The following is a 16,599-nucleotide window of genomic DNA, read 5'->3' on the forward strand; positions in this document are numbered from 1 at the left end:
TTGGCCAGCACTTAATGAGGCCGGCGAGAGCGGCTGCTGCTGAGTCTTCATGCACTTGGGCGGCACTCGGCTCGACAAGCCACTCAAGTGTACTCCAACGCCAGGAACAGGATGGAAAGTCTGGACTCCGACCATTGGGTGTAAACATAAGGGGAGGTAATAATGCCACGGCAAATATGGGCCTGGCACAAATGTGTTTCTATTTGTTTAAAGCACACTACAAAAACAAAGTAAATGTTGTCCGCTCATTTCACGCAATATATTATACAGACACATTACTGTGGAGGGATGAAAGCATTGCAAAGCACACGACCGTGCAGTAATGCTACCCTCAAATTAATCACTGGTCTAAAGCTCTATGAAAGTGCTTTGCTCCATTAGTTTTGCTATAAAACATTTTGGACATCCCTCCAATCAAATCTCACCCTGGACACAGTGGTTGTGCTCTACGCTTTGAATCGGGCAACATGAGTTCGACTCCAGGACACAATCCCTCTGAGCCACCATTAGTGTCCATATTAAAAAAAAAGTGTCTCGCTGCTCTGAAGAAGAAGCCGATTTCGTCATAGCCGTCCTTTGCCAGGATTCGAACCCCAAATATCAGTGCCAGGCCCGGCTCCAGCTCTTCTCGGATTTGTGGGGGTGGGGGTCGACCAAGTGAACTTGGGTGGTGCCAAAGGGACATTTGCAGTGCAGGGCTCACCCCAGTAATTTAGATTATTTTGATGCTATAAATGTCCACACGATAAGCCACTTTGTGGAGCTATCATTTGTGGCCAGGTCGCTTCTGAAAAATAAGCCAATAGCCCAGTGGGCTTTACCTGGTAAGATAAAAAATAGTTTTGTTTTATTTGTTGATTGTTTTACTGATTTGATTACATTTTCCTATACGTTGCACTCCTATCGTTATTTTGCATCGTTTTATCATTGTGACGTTCGGACCCGACCCTGACCGGACACCAAGAGCTTCACAGCTCATCGGATTCCTCCTGCGGTCTCAAGAAAAAATTCCCATCCTGATTTCAGCCGCCCCGTCAAGCACCGGTCCTGACTCGGGTCCCCTCCACAATTAGCGAGGGCCAAGCCGAGTGGAGGGGACACGCGAGTCGGGGGAGGGGGGGGCGGCCCCCCACGCCTCTCGCCACCGCAGCGTTACCGCCGTCGCTGAAGTCGCGGGCGATGTTGCGCTTGGGCCGAGAGAGCGGCACGGTGTCGATCCACGCGTAGAGCTCCTGCAGCGCCTCCTCGTCCATGCCGCCCTCGGGCCCCATCAGCCCCGAGGAGAGGGACGAGGAGGACGAGGAGCCCTGCTGCCCGGGCAGCGCGCAGTCCCCAGGCCGCCGCTGCCGCTGCTGCTGCTGCTGCTGGCTTACTGTGGCCATGGGACAAACTGTGATGAGCTCGTTGCCAGAGACACGCACAGGCGGACACAGGCAGAGAGACACGCACGGACACACAGAGCTCGCCTCGAACTGCCCCAGGTGCTTGTGAGCTCGTCCGCTGCCCAGAAAGCCGACTGAGTGCGGCGCGCAACGCGTTTGTTTACGCGGCGTCGCTATGGAGACGGGTGGGGGACACGTGCGTTGCGAGTGTGTGTACGCATAGGGATGTGTGTGTGTGTATGCATAGGTGTATGTGTACGTGTGTACGGGGAACGGTGGTGTAGCGGTTAGCGCTACGCTGCACTACGAACCCGGCTACCCAAGTTCGATTCCCGCTCACGGCCAACACACACAGTGACGATTATCTGAACCGGTCCTGGGCCTCCTCTAGGTCGACTCAGCATCAAATTAGTACCTGGTGCGGTGTGTAAAACTCATTGCCACTGGGGAGAAAAATGCGGCTGGGCGTCGTGCTGGCCGCCCACCCCCTCGTGTGCTGTGCCGGCCTTCATAGACGCTCGCTAACAGCACTTGCCCCAACAGTCTGTTACAGACTATATGGGGGATCTTTGTATTTGTGTGTACGCAAAGGGGTGTTGTGTGTGTGTACGTGTCGGTGTTTGTGTGATGCATGTGTACGGGCTGGAGAAGAGATGGACCGATAAGGTACGGGTGGATTGTGGAGCTGAGTGGACTTGCCGAAGACTGGTACCAGCGGTGTCAAGATCGACCTCGGTGGAGGAGGTTCGTGAAGGACGCTGCTACTGGGCAAGTTGGAGGCAGTCGCCCTCCAACAACAACGGAGGGCAAAGGAGCGACGCTCACAACAACGAGCGGAGTGCCGGGCGTATAAAATGCAGCAAGTTGGCACAGTGGGGGGCACAACTGGTGCGTCTGCCAGTCACCTCAGTCAGTCACCTGGGTCTGTCCCGTGACCTTCTGTCAGGGAGCCTTCGACACCTGGCCTGGCACAGGCCACTTAGTGGCGAATGTTGGTGTGTGTGAGCGTTAATAAACCACTACGTTACCGCTCCACCCACATACTGCAAAGCGGCACACGTATCCGAGATATGGAAATGAGCACACACATTGTGACAGGTACAGCGTGATAAGTGTCACTTTAAAAAAAACTGGACAAGTGTGTTTTCGTCACAAACCAACGGTTTGTCCATTTTATTGTACAGTACAATTGCACAATTTTTCTCAAGTCTTGGGCATTTGCCAGCACAGCATCGGTGTTTAAAATGCACGTAATATTTTTTTTACAAAAAAAATTTAAACAAGGAAAAATAAGATTAATTGTAAAAAATTCATCGGATGAATCAAGTAAAAAATTGAACCGCTAAAATCTTTCTCAAGCAAATATTAGTTTTGAAAAATATCTAAAAGGTCTATGGATGAATAATCCATTCAACACTAGTTTAACATGGCTGTGTAATAGTTACATGTTTACAGCTGCAAATTAATAGAAGTCAGAGCACAAACATTGAAAATAAAGCATTGACATTAAGTAAAAAAAGAGCTAGTTTCTCTGTTGATTACTCATTTTTAGCTTAAATATAACGAGTACCTTCATGGAAATGTTGGTAAACCCAGCTGCAATAATGTCAAATATAATACTGGAGCAGATGTTAAGACATCCATATGGAGTAACCGATCCTTCATGCACCATATATTTTTTTAAATTATATAATTCTCTCCGAGTTCGCAATCGATGGCTACTCACTCTTAACATTTCACTTGGAACACTCACTCTACATACTGCATGTATTTTTGGCAGAGGTTGCTACCAAGCTTGGATGATTAATTTTACTGACCAAATCACCTGCTTGACAGAGGGGCACGTGATGTCACACAAACGGCCAACCAATCCGTCGCTTGGTTCACAACTGATGCCGCTCTGCCTGCTCGCAGTGTCAGTGAAACGTTAGTCTTAGAAGACAGTTCGTATTTGATTTGTGTAATTATTGTTTAAATGAAAAAAGCAGTACATTTATTCCAAATACTGTAATGTTGATTTGACAAATTCCACCAATAGGTCCAACAAGCCCTCCAATACTGTTGTCTAAGCAAACTCGACCTAATGCAGTCTATAAACAGACAAACTGCTTGCCACGGAATACACGTTATCCAAGACACTCCTAATAAGTTAACACAATTGCTCACATTACTTTCTGTAATGTAATAACCATAAGGCAGCAACGTTTTATGTTCCTTTCCATCATCTCACCCTGGTCAACCCACTCCTGCAACGAGTGTGACAACAAAACAAAACGAGACGTGAACGGTGGGTACTGGGTAAAGTCCTGGCAACGTTACAGACAAAACGCTCAAGTTTGCCGGATCGTTATGACCCATCATTGTGCACACGCGCTCCGCCCCAAGGTTCATTCCCAGATGAACAGGAAAGTTGAATTTTAGCCAGAATAAGCAAGCACTCGTGCTGAGCAAACACAGCGGCACGGCGATGGTGTTCTTCAACGGTCACAAAGTACGTTGATGCATTTTCAGCTTTTATTAGGCACGGCTGAAGCTGCAATTTTGTAGGCACAAGACTAGCACACTAGAGCCCATTCAAACAGTTTAACCAGTGCAAAATGCATCTATACCAGAGACATACACTTACAAACTGAGCAACCATGTAAATGGCCCATATACGCCTAATTGGTCAAAGAGTGCTCATTATTGCATTTCATTACAACATTACATAAGTGTGGCGGTGTAAAACTGCAGTAGGCTTGATTTTTAACCAGAACACTCATGCAACGGTAACATGATGAGATCACATCAATCAGCAGGTACTAACTGTATTTTGCAATGCTTTACAGTGCTTTATACTTTAATGAATTTACCATAAAATAGTAGAGTGGCAATGAGGGGCTAGTGACTGAATTCCCTTCTAACCAATCAATATGTCAATATTTTAATGTAAATTCATGGGGTTAAAGCTAGGGTTAAAAGCTCACAGGACCAATCTACGACATTTAGTGCAGACGACGTCTAAAAAAAACAAGATTCCTCCACAGAACACACGGGGGCTTCGTTAGTTTCAAGCAGAAGGCGCATTAAGAGGCACTGCATACAACGTAATTTGTTACAATTATAATACTAGCTTACATCACAAAATACAAGAGACCATGGTGCATGGCTCACTCTGCTCTACTCTATTGGCATCATACCTGAGTTGCAGGTCTTGCTGTAGATAGAGTGTCGCATTAACACATGGAGCTCGAAATACAACCTTATAGTGATACAATGACAGGGCCACCAGGGCAAGGCTGCTAGCAGTCACTCAATTCTCTGTCATGTAAAGAGTTAAAGGTCAATGCCACATGAGCTCGACAATACCCAATTCCCTGCGTGTGGTGAAATTGACCTAGGTAAGGCCATTACGAGAAATATAGCGCCTGGGCTAACCTCTGCCCAGCTACGTTTGTTATGCGAACACCATGGCAATTCCAGGGTTTGAAGTTGTGGTAAAACAGTCAACTGGGTTAAGTATCTGTTAACAGGCTCCCATCAAGTACTTCAGCACAAGCGATTCAACCCTAACTAGGAACACAACTTGGAATCCCGAACTAGGAATTCAACCATGTGCCACTGAATTGTCAGTACGTCTTTACAGCATCTCCATCACTGGCAACGGTTCGTCATTTGAAAGTGGGTCTACCTGGAGGAGGCCTTCAGATACAATTCACCTCTGAGTGGTCATCACCATGCATTAATGTCAGGCTGTCAATCTCAAGGTGGCTTTCATCAAGACAGTACTAATCATTTCAAGCTGGGTTGACCTTGTGTATATGGAGCAGCTGAGCTGTTCTACACCGGCTATAGAAGCAAACGTTGACTTGGGAGTAGTAACTTGAGTGCAGTGCATCACCCAGTTGCTATGAATCACCTTTACCCTCTTCTGAACTGCCCAGAGTAAACAGCCATCTGTTTTGTACAGTTCGTAATTAATGTAGCTATTGCAAACAGACAGGAAGGTCTGACAGCAGCATCCCCCTTAGCAAGTTTACTGCTGACGATCTCACTTTCCCTTTATTGTCTGCCGTCAGTTAGATAAATCAAAATATGCTCCTCGCAAGCAGGCCAAGGGTTTGGTGCTGGTGCATTGCGGTAGTCTGGTATTTGTTTCCTTTCCTTTTGCGCGAGGCAGACCTGAATAAGACCATGTAAAATAAACAACCACGATCATTGATCACTGAAGACACTAACAAGACACCAGGCAGGCACACTGCAGCAAGCCAGCACAAATAACAAGACAACTCATCCATCTGTGTTATGAGCTTTTTATAGTGCAACAATTGGGGGGGGGGGAGATGGATGCATTTAGTAATTTGGGGTAGATCAAAGAGTAGTACAATTAAATATAATCGATTTGTAAAAATCAATCAATTGTATTTAACTACGGAATAATATTTCCTGCTTGACAATGGATAGGATACATGAATGTCATTACCACCACAGTCCACTGGTCATGTTAAGTGAAGGTCATATAATTCCTGCGGAACCAGCCACAGAGAAGACATTGAAAGCACCCAGCTGTGATGGGATGGCTCTTTGAATGGGCAGAATTAGAGACGGTGTACTTCACGGCCGATTCCCCGTGCTCGTAAAAGTGAGATCACTCACACGTGTTTGGGCCAGACTTGGCCACTTAACTTGATTAATCGACTAACTCGTCGCGGGCGCCTGAAACATCGTATTAGTGAGGTTGTCAAATTATGCCATTTTATAAAGAAAATATCTAAATTATGGTCGTAAGTATTTTTTTTTATAATAAATCTGAGTGAAAATGTTAATCAAGTCATGTTCATATAAAAACCCATAAGTTAACAACTGTTAAAATGCTGAAGATACTTTAATTTATAACACACCATTCCGCCATTTTATAGAGATATACAGATGTATTCCCCCATGAAATAACATGATTGGGTCACATTTAAACATTTTTTTAATCGACAGTTGCATTAGTTGTATTTATTTAGAGTAACCAAAATTGTGTTTTTTTCTACTTTATTTTTTTTTATTTACTTAAACTTGTGCCAAAAAATAATACATTTCCTGATAGAAACATTACGTTTATTGCACCATATACTGTAGACTTATTCCATTACGTCTTCATAATTAACTTTTTGTTTGTAGTCTAGTTTCCCGGGCACAATATGAAATATGAATCTGTAGATTGCACCATCGCTTATCGAGAGGTTTAATCACCGATGTGATGATCTACGTTATATGTGCATGTTTAAGCCATTTATTACGGCATGAAAGGCGGCCATATTAAAATAAAACGGACAGTGACACTTAAATCAAAGCACGCGGTCTTGGTAAATAATAGTTAGCAGATTTACATGGTGGGTTGAAGAGAACAAGGGGTTCAGGGGGAATTGCGGATGTGAGTCACACTGCGATATATGGTGCTCTGCGCGGCCCATTGAAATCCTACACTGCGTCAGCCTTCTACTGAATGTGCACGAGTGAGTTGTGTGTGCACACTTAATACCGTCAACATTTAAACATTTAGCTTACGTCTCACTCTTGTGTCGAGGTTTAAACATCACCGAGGAAAGTCTCACTGAGTCTTTATGACTATTTGTCCATAAGTGTCCTTTCTATTACAAATCTTGTCCTGTTTCAATTGAGAAATCGGTTGACCAGAAGTGACCCTGCACCAGCAGTGGAAATTCCACATTCACATGGCAGAGACAACAATGTGACAAAGTTGAATGGTCAGGGCTTAACCCATGACCCCCTGGTTTCAATAAAGTGAGTATCACTTTGTGGTGAGACAGCAGTGGTTGTCTTAGGGATAAATCTGCATAATACTCATAATGAGAAATTGGCCTAACATAAGCAACGTCACTTCTGAAGAAGCCTTGAGAATCTGTGAGGTTTTCTTATATGACTACATCGCTTATTCTTCTTATGGGCTGAGACAATAAACACTGTTAATTTATCTTTTAGAAGATTGGTTCCCAAAGGGGGGGGCTCTGAAAGTCCACAAAGGACTATAACTATATGTATGCACTCATGCGAATAGAACAGAAATACTCCAAACAAGCATGCTGAGTTACAGAGCAATACATGGATGAACAAGCAGTTGGCATATGCACACGATGTCTGCACGTCCATCCATTTGACAGCTCTGTCATTAGCTGAATTGAGATCACAAGATCGCATTACTCTTGAGTCACCGTTTTAAATTGAAGGTCATTGAGATGACACGGCATCGACTTCAAAGTGTTCACAGTTCACGAAACGCCGGAAACCAATGCTCCAGAATCCGTCCCCAAATATTAGACGTTACATCTTTTTTCATATTCACCAATGAACACATTCTTGCAGCCTATTTACAAACAAGTTTATAATTACTGCATTAGTAAAACATGTCAAATGGCACCCTGGAGAGGCATGTTTAGTGGAGTTTGGATTTCCCTGTTCAATGGTTAACCCTCAGGTTAAATCAATTTGAAATTTTACATGTATAGCAATACCATATAGCAATGCCTGTTCCACATCCGAATGTGGATGAAATTCCATTTGCACTCAGTCTGACAATGATAAGGATGTCTTTTCCCCCTACCCTTTAAATCACCTTTGTGATGTGCTATGCTGGAGCCTGCACATTTAACCAGAACGAACATCCAATGGATGTTGAGACTGATGGAAATCTGCAGCAGCAACAGCAACAGAATGATTTTCTTTTAAATCGCTCCATAAATTTCATTGAAAGTGGTTATTTTCTTTGGCAGCCATCGCAACCATTTAGCAACAAGCGCCGTGAAATGTTTACCCGAATTAAAACCCGTCAAGAGATAAATCTTCTTCATGCAACTGGAACACTGTTGTTAAAACGTGGCTCTTTTATAATCTAACTTTACGCGTGCGATACGTCACATCCACGCGGCATGTGAGATGCATCACGGCAGTTCCACAGCGGTGTGAACCAGGACTACCAATTCTACAAATGCACATTGTGTGTCAGTGTGCTGAGCTCATCTCAATTGGGCATGCGATGCACCAGGGACGGGTTTACGAGCTCCAGTCACGTAGGAGGAGGTGCACTTGGGTAAAATTGGTGTTTGCAGTGGAAACACGCGCCGGAATAAACAATATAAAATTTTGATCAAGGCAGAGGTGATTGGTTGGCTGGGACGGCTCACGCTCCGTGCACGCGAGAACACTGAGCCTGCACTCTTGAGACTTCACATTTGATCTGTGGACACAGCCCAACACGAAGCCACGATGCCCCCATGGGTGTTTGTTCATCCTTCTTGGGCGAGTTACAAATGATTTAGCCGGGTGGAGCTGCGGGTAGAGTGCTAGACGCGCCATCAGAGTGCACGAATGAAAATGCTGGCTGGAGATCAATTTAGTCCATCATCCCTGCAGGGTCGTTAGAATCAGCACCACTTTTTTGGGAAGTGGTGGTCTTTCTGAAGCGAGACTGCTCCCCTCTCGCTGTGGAATTTCTGATACTGGCTGAGGATCACCCATGACGATGATCCCAGCCAACGCTTGCAAGAGCGTGGGAACGCTTTTCATTTATTTGAGTAACCGATGGCCGCACAAAATAAGAAAAAACGTGGTTTTACAATGAATCCAACCCCAGCTCTGTCATAAGAAAGCCCCTTCGTTGCATGAGATAGACCATTGAAGGGCGCTGTATTTCTGCCTTTTATGCCACCTGAGTTATTAACCTACAACACATGCGGTGCATTCATTTAAACAAAATATCCATCGCTACCATGGTGAGATGTTTAATGTGCGATGTGTTGTGCTGTGGAAGTGTGGAGACTGTATAACAGTTTTGTTTTACACAGCTTAAGGTATGGCTGTACACACATATGGCAACAGTAAATGTCTTCTTCACCGCTGTAGAAATTAAACAACATTGTATTGAGATGACGTCAATCGTGTTCTCTTGTGAAGGCACACGTTGGAGTGCAGGAGGAGATTTGAGAGTGGCTGATACAAGAGGAGGTTGTCCAAGTACCACTTTCAAACAACGTGAGCTTTGGGTGCTCATGTCATACAAAGCTCAGGGGTCCAATTTCTTCCAGGTGTATCTGCCCAAGCATTCAAAACGAAACGTAAACACTTACACCATCAGGTGGAGTAAAACAAAAATGGCATTCTAAGATAATACATACTCTTAGTTTTTTCGGTAAAGTCACGTAGGTAAAAAAATGAAATTAAAATTAATAAAAAAAATAAAAAAAAATCACGACGTTTCGGAGGCAACGCAAGTCTCCGGCATCAGGTGGGACCGTCACAGCCAGATTTGCTGTATCAAGTGAGGCAGGGATTCTTGGAATCCCTGCCTCACTTGATTCGGGAAAGTCAGTAAAGTCACCTACGTGACTTTACCGAAAAAAACTAAGAGTATGGATCCTTGCAGTCACGAAAGCTTCAAATCTAGAATTAAATTCTAAGATAATATTTCACTATTTCACTGAGCCTCAAGACTTCATCTGCAATGTCTTGCTTCACGATATTGGAAATTCCCTTATTGCATTTCTGTCAGGTATGGGAGGAAACTGCCGAAAGAGAAAAGCCACGCACATGACAGATGAAAACTAAAACTCATAAGAGTTGGACACAAAACATTATTTTTGCGTTGCACGCATCATATGGGAACTTTACTGCTCAGCAGTCGTCTGATGCAGGCTCCATCTCCGTTCAAGCAACAAATCCTACCTCCAGGTGACTGGACTACGGGGGTAACGTCACCACGCGTGGCTGGGTGTATATGAGCGGCACTCGCCGGCGCTTTGTGTCAATTCAGTCGGCCACACGTTATGCGGTACGAGTGATTGTAGGAAACCCTGGTGGGGCAGGCTAGCCGCTTGAACCTTGAGGCCACCACGGCTGCTGGTAGTTGCGTGGAGTCGCTCCCCTTTGGGCGTCTCATGGAGAGGAGGCGATGAGTCACCGGGGGCTCGCAGGACGCTGGGCCTGGGACTGCTGTAGCGCAGCCTGCAGCTGGGCCACAATCTACAAGCCACATGCAAGGACAGTGCCGTGCTCTGGATGGCAGATGGACAGCATCGTGGTCAATAACGTCACCCCTAGGCTTGTTGGCATGGTTCCACCGTGCCATTGAAATTATCGGATTTAGCAACATTTTATTTATTTCATTTTCCCTCTTATGCCACCACAAACGATGACGATTTTCATTCGTAGAAATATTTTTCATCCAAATCTAATACTAAATTCATAGCCAAGTCCAAGTGTCATTTGCTCAAACACTTGCGTGGTTTGAATTAAGCCAGCGGTTAATATTCCAAATACCGATAGCAGGGAATGATAGATCCCATAGGCTGGCTACCTCCAACAAAGAGGCACTCATTACTACCAACCCCAGAAGTAGGATGGGCTGGGTTGGTCCTCCATATAAGATTTGAAATCACGGCATTGTGACTCCAATTGTGAGTCGAGCACCATAACCACGGCGCCAACACTGCACCGCACACTTGAAACACATCTCAGAGGGCACGCGAATGACAGCGATACGGCGTCATGCTGGGTGTGGGAGTCGTGCACACCTCTAATACAATGCCTGGAAGTTGGGCTGGTGGGTCAGGGTGCGTGGGAGGAGGGTTTGGGGGGGAGTTTGTGTGGTAATTATTCAAGAGGCACAGGTGAGGCATGTGAAGATTCACGAGTTGACAGATTATCGTCATTTGGGACCCATGATTCAATATTCTATTCCAGCATTGATTCTTGTTTGCCTTATTTGTACTCTCTTATTGGCACCATCTGTCTGAGTTGATCTCTATTGACTGCTCTGCCTCGTTCTTCCCATTACGCCAAGAGGTAACAATTCAAGGCTTTGGTTAAAGAAACGTCACGTTTACATTTTAGATAATCCTGCTGTTGTTGTGCGTACGGCAACACTTTGAAAGATAAGAGAAGATTCAATGAGCAAATAAATATCAATGGGTAATAATCACCTGCAGGTTTTTCACCTTTACTGGAGGCAAAGGGCGACCAGGAGCAGGTGGGCATGCCTGTGGAATCACAAACATCAACATGAACACCAGAGTTTTACAGCAGAACCAATAACATCTGGGGACAGAACTACATCAAGTGCAGCAGGAGCATTACTAGAGAAATGCATCTCCGATGAACACGGTTGGCTATGTACGGTGCGAAAGAAGTGCAACATACATATAAAGAAAAACAACACGATTAATAAAACCTGGGATTTCAAAAAAGCAATAAAAAACCTCAAATACCACACAATACGCTATAAATGTCAGATTTTTATGCTAAAATTAAATACATATTTTATGTTTTACAAAAACAACATGTATCACGGATTTCATCCCAATAGGGTTATTGTTAGTCATTTCATGAGGCCTACAAGCACCCTACGGGACCTCATCCAGGCGGCAGCAGCAGCAGCAGAGCCTCTCGCCTTGCCAAGGAACGGCCCAAGAAGCTGACACCACAGACGTCTCTCTGGAGCCCTCTCGTTACAGAGACTACCCAGCACCACCTGGTCGTCAATCTAGAGTGCTGTGCCATATGACAATCGTTCAATACGTTCTAAATGTTATCCATTACAGCTTGGGCCATTCCAAATTCAACTAAACTTAAGATGACCTTATTTTCTGCATGCATTATGGGACTTGTGGATGCTGTCGTGGTGCCATGGTTAGCAGTGCACTGGACTTGCAATGCAGAGGTCGCCGGATCGATTCCATCTTCCGGCGTGGCAGTAAAAACAACTGTGCACATTTTTTTGCATGGCGCTGAACTATTATATTTTATTAGTGACTGAGCATAGACGATAAACCTCACTGCACTTGAGTGATTGCATTAATCATAGGTGGGCACCTGCATATGAGCACAGGACCTCAGTAATGCATGACAATGCTATGACGACATGAAGTCTAGCCACCTAAGCCGCACAGCCACCTCACTGCGGTGATATGTTCACGTGATATGCAAGAGCAGACCTTCATGATGGAGAAGCAAGCACGACGAGGCATGGCGACTGGCTTCTGTTAGGAATTCAGATGGCAATACTGACTCATGCGGTCCTCAATGCTCATGAAAACACATACTGCCCATGCACATGGCAGACACTGGAGAGGAAGAAGCAGTGTCTCAAGAAGGGAATACCTGCTCAAAGAAAATAAATGAAGAATTGTAAATGCATAAAAGCAATAGCAAAATAAGGGCTTGGATTTGAATCCTATTATAATGAATTTCGCAGTGTTCCTTAGCCTGTTACCTGAAAATGTTGGCAATGTATTTCACAGGAGGCGAAATGCAATATGGTTTTTGGTTTCATGTTAAAGATCACCACATTCCCAGACCTAAATAAAACGAATGTCTGGGTAATAAACGTTCATCTGGATGTGAGGATTGTAATACGAGATGACAGAGGAGAAATACAAGTACAGGGCTCTGGCAAACCTCAGATTCATGAATCACGAGGAAATGCCTCTGCTCTCAGACGCAAGTGACATGATACAGACAGGAAAAAGGAGAATATACAAAATTGGAATATGTACATTTGGACACATTTCAATATTGGCTTAACGAGACATGATTTAAAAGATAGTCAAAGCAGTGAATTGGCTTTCCAGTGTAAATGTATATATTTTTAAACAAATGGATACATTTACAATTAAAACATTGTGTAAAGCATCGCTTTCAAATGAAAATACCATTTTGCAAAACACATTGTTCCTATTTCTGATTAAACGCAATTTAACGTCACATGCGCAAACCGATGACCATCCGTGGCCTCTCGCAGAACTCCTGCGAGTAGACGCCTCGGGGTCAGGCAGTAAAAGTGGCACGGCCGTTGCCCTGTTCGTCAAGAAGAGGCCGCGCCTGGCTGGCATAGCGATCTCAAGGACACGTGACACGAGTATGGACCCAGGAGAACGCTGGCAGAGGCATTTGCTTCCTCGTGAATATTTAAGTAACTCGGCGAGTTGTCGACTGCTGTGCCATGACGTCAGAATGAAGTATTGGAAGCGTTTGCCAATCACCTCCTTGCCAGGCTCGTTTCCTGCCGCCAATGTTCTTAAATATTTCATCTGCGATGATACCTATCCATTTACACGCCGCTGGAAAAGCTGGGGGGGGGGAGGGAAAAACCAAGTAAAGTATATAATTTCAGATGACAAGCATATGGAATATTGTGCAGTGTGTATATACAGCGTATAGACGCGAACATTCGTGCAAATGTCTGCTTATGAAAAACAGAGCTGACTCTCAATGTCGAAAGCTAATTGAAGAAGCTGTTGTCCAAATGTCAATGTTTTTGTTGGCAATGGAAACATCGTTCAAGTCGAATAAGACTACGGGGAGAAATATCTGTGGGGGGCGAGCAGCGGCGAGCGAGAGCACTCCCCTGCACACGTCCGCACGAGTTACCGGGGCCCGCGGGGGTGCGGCCTGCAGCTGCACGGCCGGCGGCGGCGTGGCCGGCGCCGCGTCCCCGGGGCCGGGGACCTTGCAGGGCTTGGGGGGCGGCGGGGGCGGCACGGCCGAGCCCTGGGGTCGATGCACGGGGGTCGGCGCTGGGTTCAAGGGTCGGAGAGCGAAGGAGGTGGCGGGGGCCCGCCGGGGCTTGAGGGCGGGCGACGGGGCGGACGGGGGAGGCCCGAGAGCGGAGAAAGCGGCGGCCGTCGCCGGGGGAGCGGGCGCGGCGCGCTGGGGCTGCAGGGAAGGCGCCGGCGCGGCTCGCGCGGGTCGGAGGGCGAACGCGGCGGCGGGGAACCGCGGCGGGTGGAGGGGCGCGTGGGCACCCGCCTGCTGAGGCTGCGTCTGGAGGAGAGGTGGTGGCGGGGGAGGAAAAGGGACGCGCGGGGAGGAGGGGGGGCACGAAAGGAAACGTTAATGAGCTACGATCTAAAAATACACCGCCCGCTGCTCAATGTCACCGCGGCCGCCTGGGCTTTAACGCAACTTCACTTTTCGAGGCACCCGTCGTGCGTCGAGAATCATTGCGCCGGATTTTTTACGGCAGGGCAGGAAATGTTTTACATTTAGGAAACTGAACGAGAGCCAAGTGTCTATTCGTGTCGAGTGTTTAATTTGGCGAGCCTCGTTTCACTCTCGAGCCATTCGACTCGTTGCTCGATCGCTTAGAAGAAGGTGCCCTGATGGGTTTTCAGGGCAGCACTGGAGATGTTCCGGCTGCTCTGTCTTGTTTCTGCTTGGCCCGTAATGCAGCGTGTAGTTTTTGCTCCGGGACCCAGACGCCAGCATTGACGAGGCAGGAAATTCCATCTGACCCCCTTGGAAATCAGCCCCACGAGGCACGGTGCCTTCACCGAGGCTGAGATGCTTGGTAATGGTGTGTGGGGGAGAGCTGAGGAAAATGAGAGCTTCCAAGAAAAGACCTGGACAGCACCTCCTTTCAACCACAGAGTCCGCTGCACCTACGCACTTTCCGTTGTTGAGTTTGACGGGGCCTTCAGGCGCACTTTTCAGCCAACACCAAGAGTTAAGTCACCGTTTGCCTGTTGCTCATTTGTCAGGGCTTCTATTACGAAGTCAAATTAGATGAAAACAAGGCTCTACGTGGACTATAGACTTAAAACTTTCATGACTGCAGGAATTAATATTTTTGGTTCTTTCGGTAAAGTCACGTAAAAAAAAATGAAAGCAAAAACAAAATAAAATAAAAATAAAATAAATTAAAAATAATAAATTGAAGGTGATAAAAGCACTATTGCCTTGTTCACCAAGTACGCAGTGTTTGCTTTTAAGTTACATTTTTTTTATCAGAGTAAAAATGACGTAAAAGTAAAAATACAAAATAAAATTATTCCAGCTGACATTTATATGAACAAACTATAAACTAAAACAAGTATTAAGCAACTTAAGCAATTACTTTTGTCAAGCTTAATCCAAATAGTTTATCAAACACATTTCTGTCTTCAAATTTAGTTTCTATATATTATGCATTGCACCAAATGTTTGTGCCATTTATTTCCAGTGTGAAATGTTTAAAAAAATGTGTTTTTATTCGCAATCACATCCAAAATAATTGCTGGCATCGAGACATGATGAGGCGAAGTAACGCCATAAACATAGCAGACCTCTCTTTGTGGCATTGAAAAACAAACCTTGGAAGTGGCACACACACACAATCAATGTGTCTCTCCTACAGGCCTGGTAAATCACAGTTTCCCTTGACGCTACGTTCTCTATGTGTTCACATCGAATAGAATCACAATTGCAAATCCGTGTAACCTTCAGAGCCAGGCCAAGGTTAAATTAATTTCAAACTTTCGTGAAAAAGATATTTTCCATTTCTGTAAATTACAAAAAGTGCGTACCTCAATGAATATGAATATAAACAAATAACTGTCGCCTCTTTATCAATCCACTGCTAATGAAGGCCTCCCCATGTCGTGTTAGTTCTGGGGAATGCTTTCCCATACTGCACCAGGCTGGTCTCTACAGGTTGCTGAAGTTGTAAGCACAGGGTTGGTTCTGATAAAACTCACCACTGATGTTAGCTCTGGCCTGGAACCAAGTCAGCTCAGTGGGTTATTCAAATATATATTGATGCCTGAATGACAGAGGTGATGATGTTGAGGTTTACTTTTGTTGCACTTCATAACAACAAGAATACATGACGATACAATCTGACGAGACATGCCAACATCATGAAGACTTCATGTTAGTAAGAGAGTGCTGTATGTGTTACTAAAAAAAACAGCCACCGAGCAAGTCTCAAGGTTAATGTAGTTTAACACGTCCTTGGACAGCAAGACACACAGCCCCCTGGGTTCGACCCGAGTTGCATTACAACTCGCTCGCCATGCTTGTTATTTTATAGCCGTTAATGCACGAAACCCTGACCTCCCTTTTCCTGTGTCGCTTCGTTAATTGTCCAATATCTCGCGAAAACTTGGAAAATGGATTTCCAGGAACACTGGCGTCGAAATAGGTGCGGCCGAGTGTTTATTTTAAAATATCAGCCTCATGAAAACACGAACCTGGAATGTGTGTGTTTTTCTTTTTCATTTAAATGGGTGCCCACATCCTGCCCGGAATTTGGCTAAACGCACCCCGTACCTCCAGTCCCAGTGAACTCTTAAAGAGGCCACACTGCAGCCGACTCAATGGTTTTTACACCGAGTGGATAGAAAATGTGCCAGATAGCCAACGAGCGTAGCCATTTGCCGGCAGTGAGCCTCCCCGTCTTGCCAAGGAAGAGTAGGGAGCA

At 45.4% G+C, this 16,599-nt stretch overlaps 2 protein-coding genes across 2 annotated transcripts in view; both read right to left on the minus strand.

The window, feature by feature from the left end:
• SPEF1 (sperm flagellar and cilia associated 1) overlaps nucleotides 1-1,531 on the minus strand; it is a 49,427-nt gene extending 47,896 nt beyond the window's left edge. Inside the window, exon 1 of the mRNA XM_078599611.1 lies at nucleotides 1,157-1,531. Within this exon, the coding sequence (XP_078455737.1) occupies nucleotides 1,157-1,382 (226 nt within the window). The 5' untranslated portion in view covers nucleotides 1,383-1,531. The remainder of the gene's footprint in view (nucleotides 1-1,156) is intronic.
• Nucleotides 1,532-2,525: 994 nt separating this feature from the next.
• Nucleotides 2,526-16,599, minus strand: part of LOC144721734 (disintegrin and metalloproteinase domain-containing protein 8-like) — an 80,831-nt gene continuing 66,757 nt past the window's right edge. Inside the window, exons 21-23 of the mRNA XM_078599613.1 lie at nucleotides 13,791-14,183; nucleotides 11,345-11,401; nucleotides 2,526-10,385 (exon numbers count right to left, since the gene is read on the minus strand). Coding sequence (XP_078455739.1) covers nucleotides 10,320-10,385; nucleotides 11,345-11,401; nucleotides 13,791-14,183 — 516 coding nt within the window. The 3' untranslated portion in view covers nucleotides 2,526-10,319. The remainder of the gene's footprint in view (nucleotides 10,386-11,344; nucleotides 11,402-13,790; nucleotides 14,184-16,599) is intronic.

Source organism: Lampetra planeri, chromosome 12 (assembly GCF_965212315.1).
Source record: "Lampetra planeri chromosome 12, kcLamPlan1.2.h2, whole genome shotgun sequence".
In the NCBI taxonomy this organism is placed as follows: Eukaryota; Metazoa; Chordata; class Hyperoartia; order Petromyzontiformes; family Petromyzontidae; genus Lampetra; species Lampetra planeri.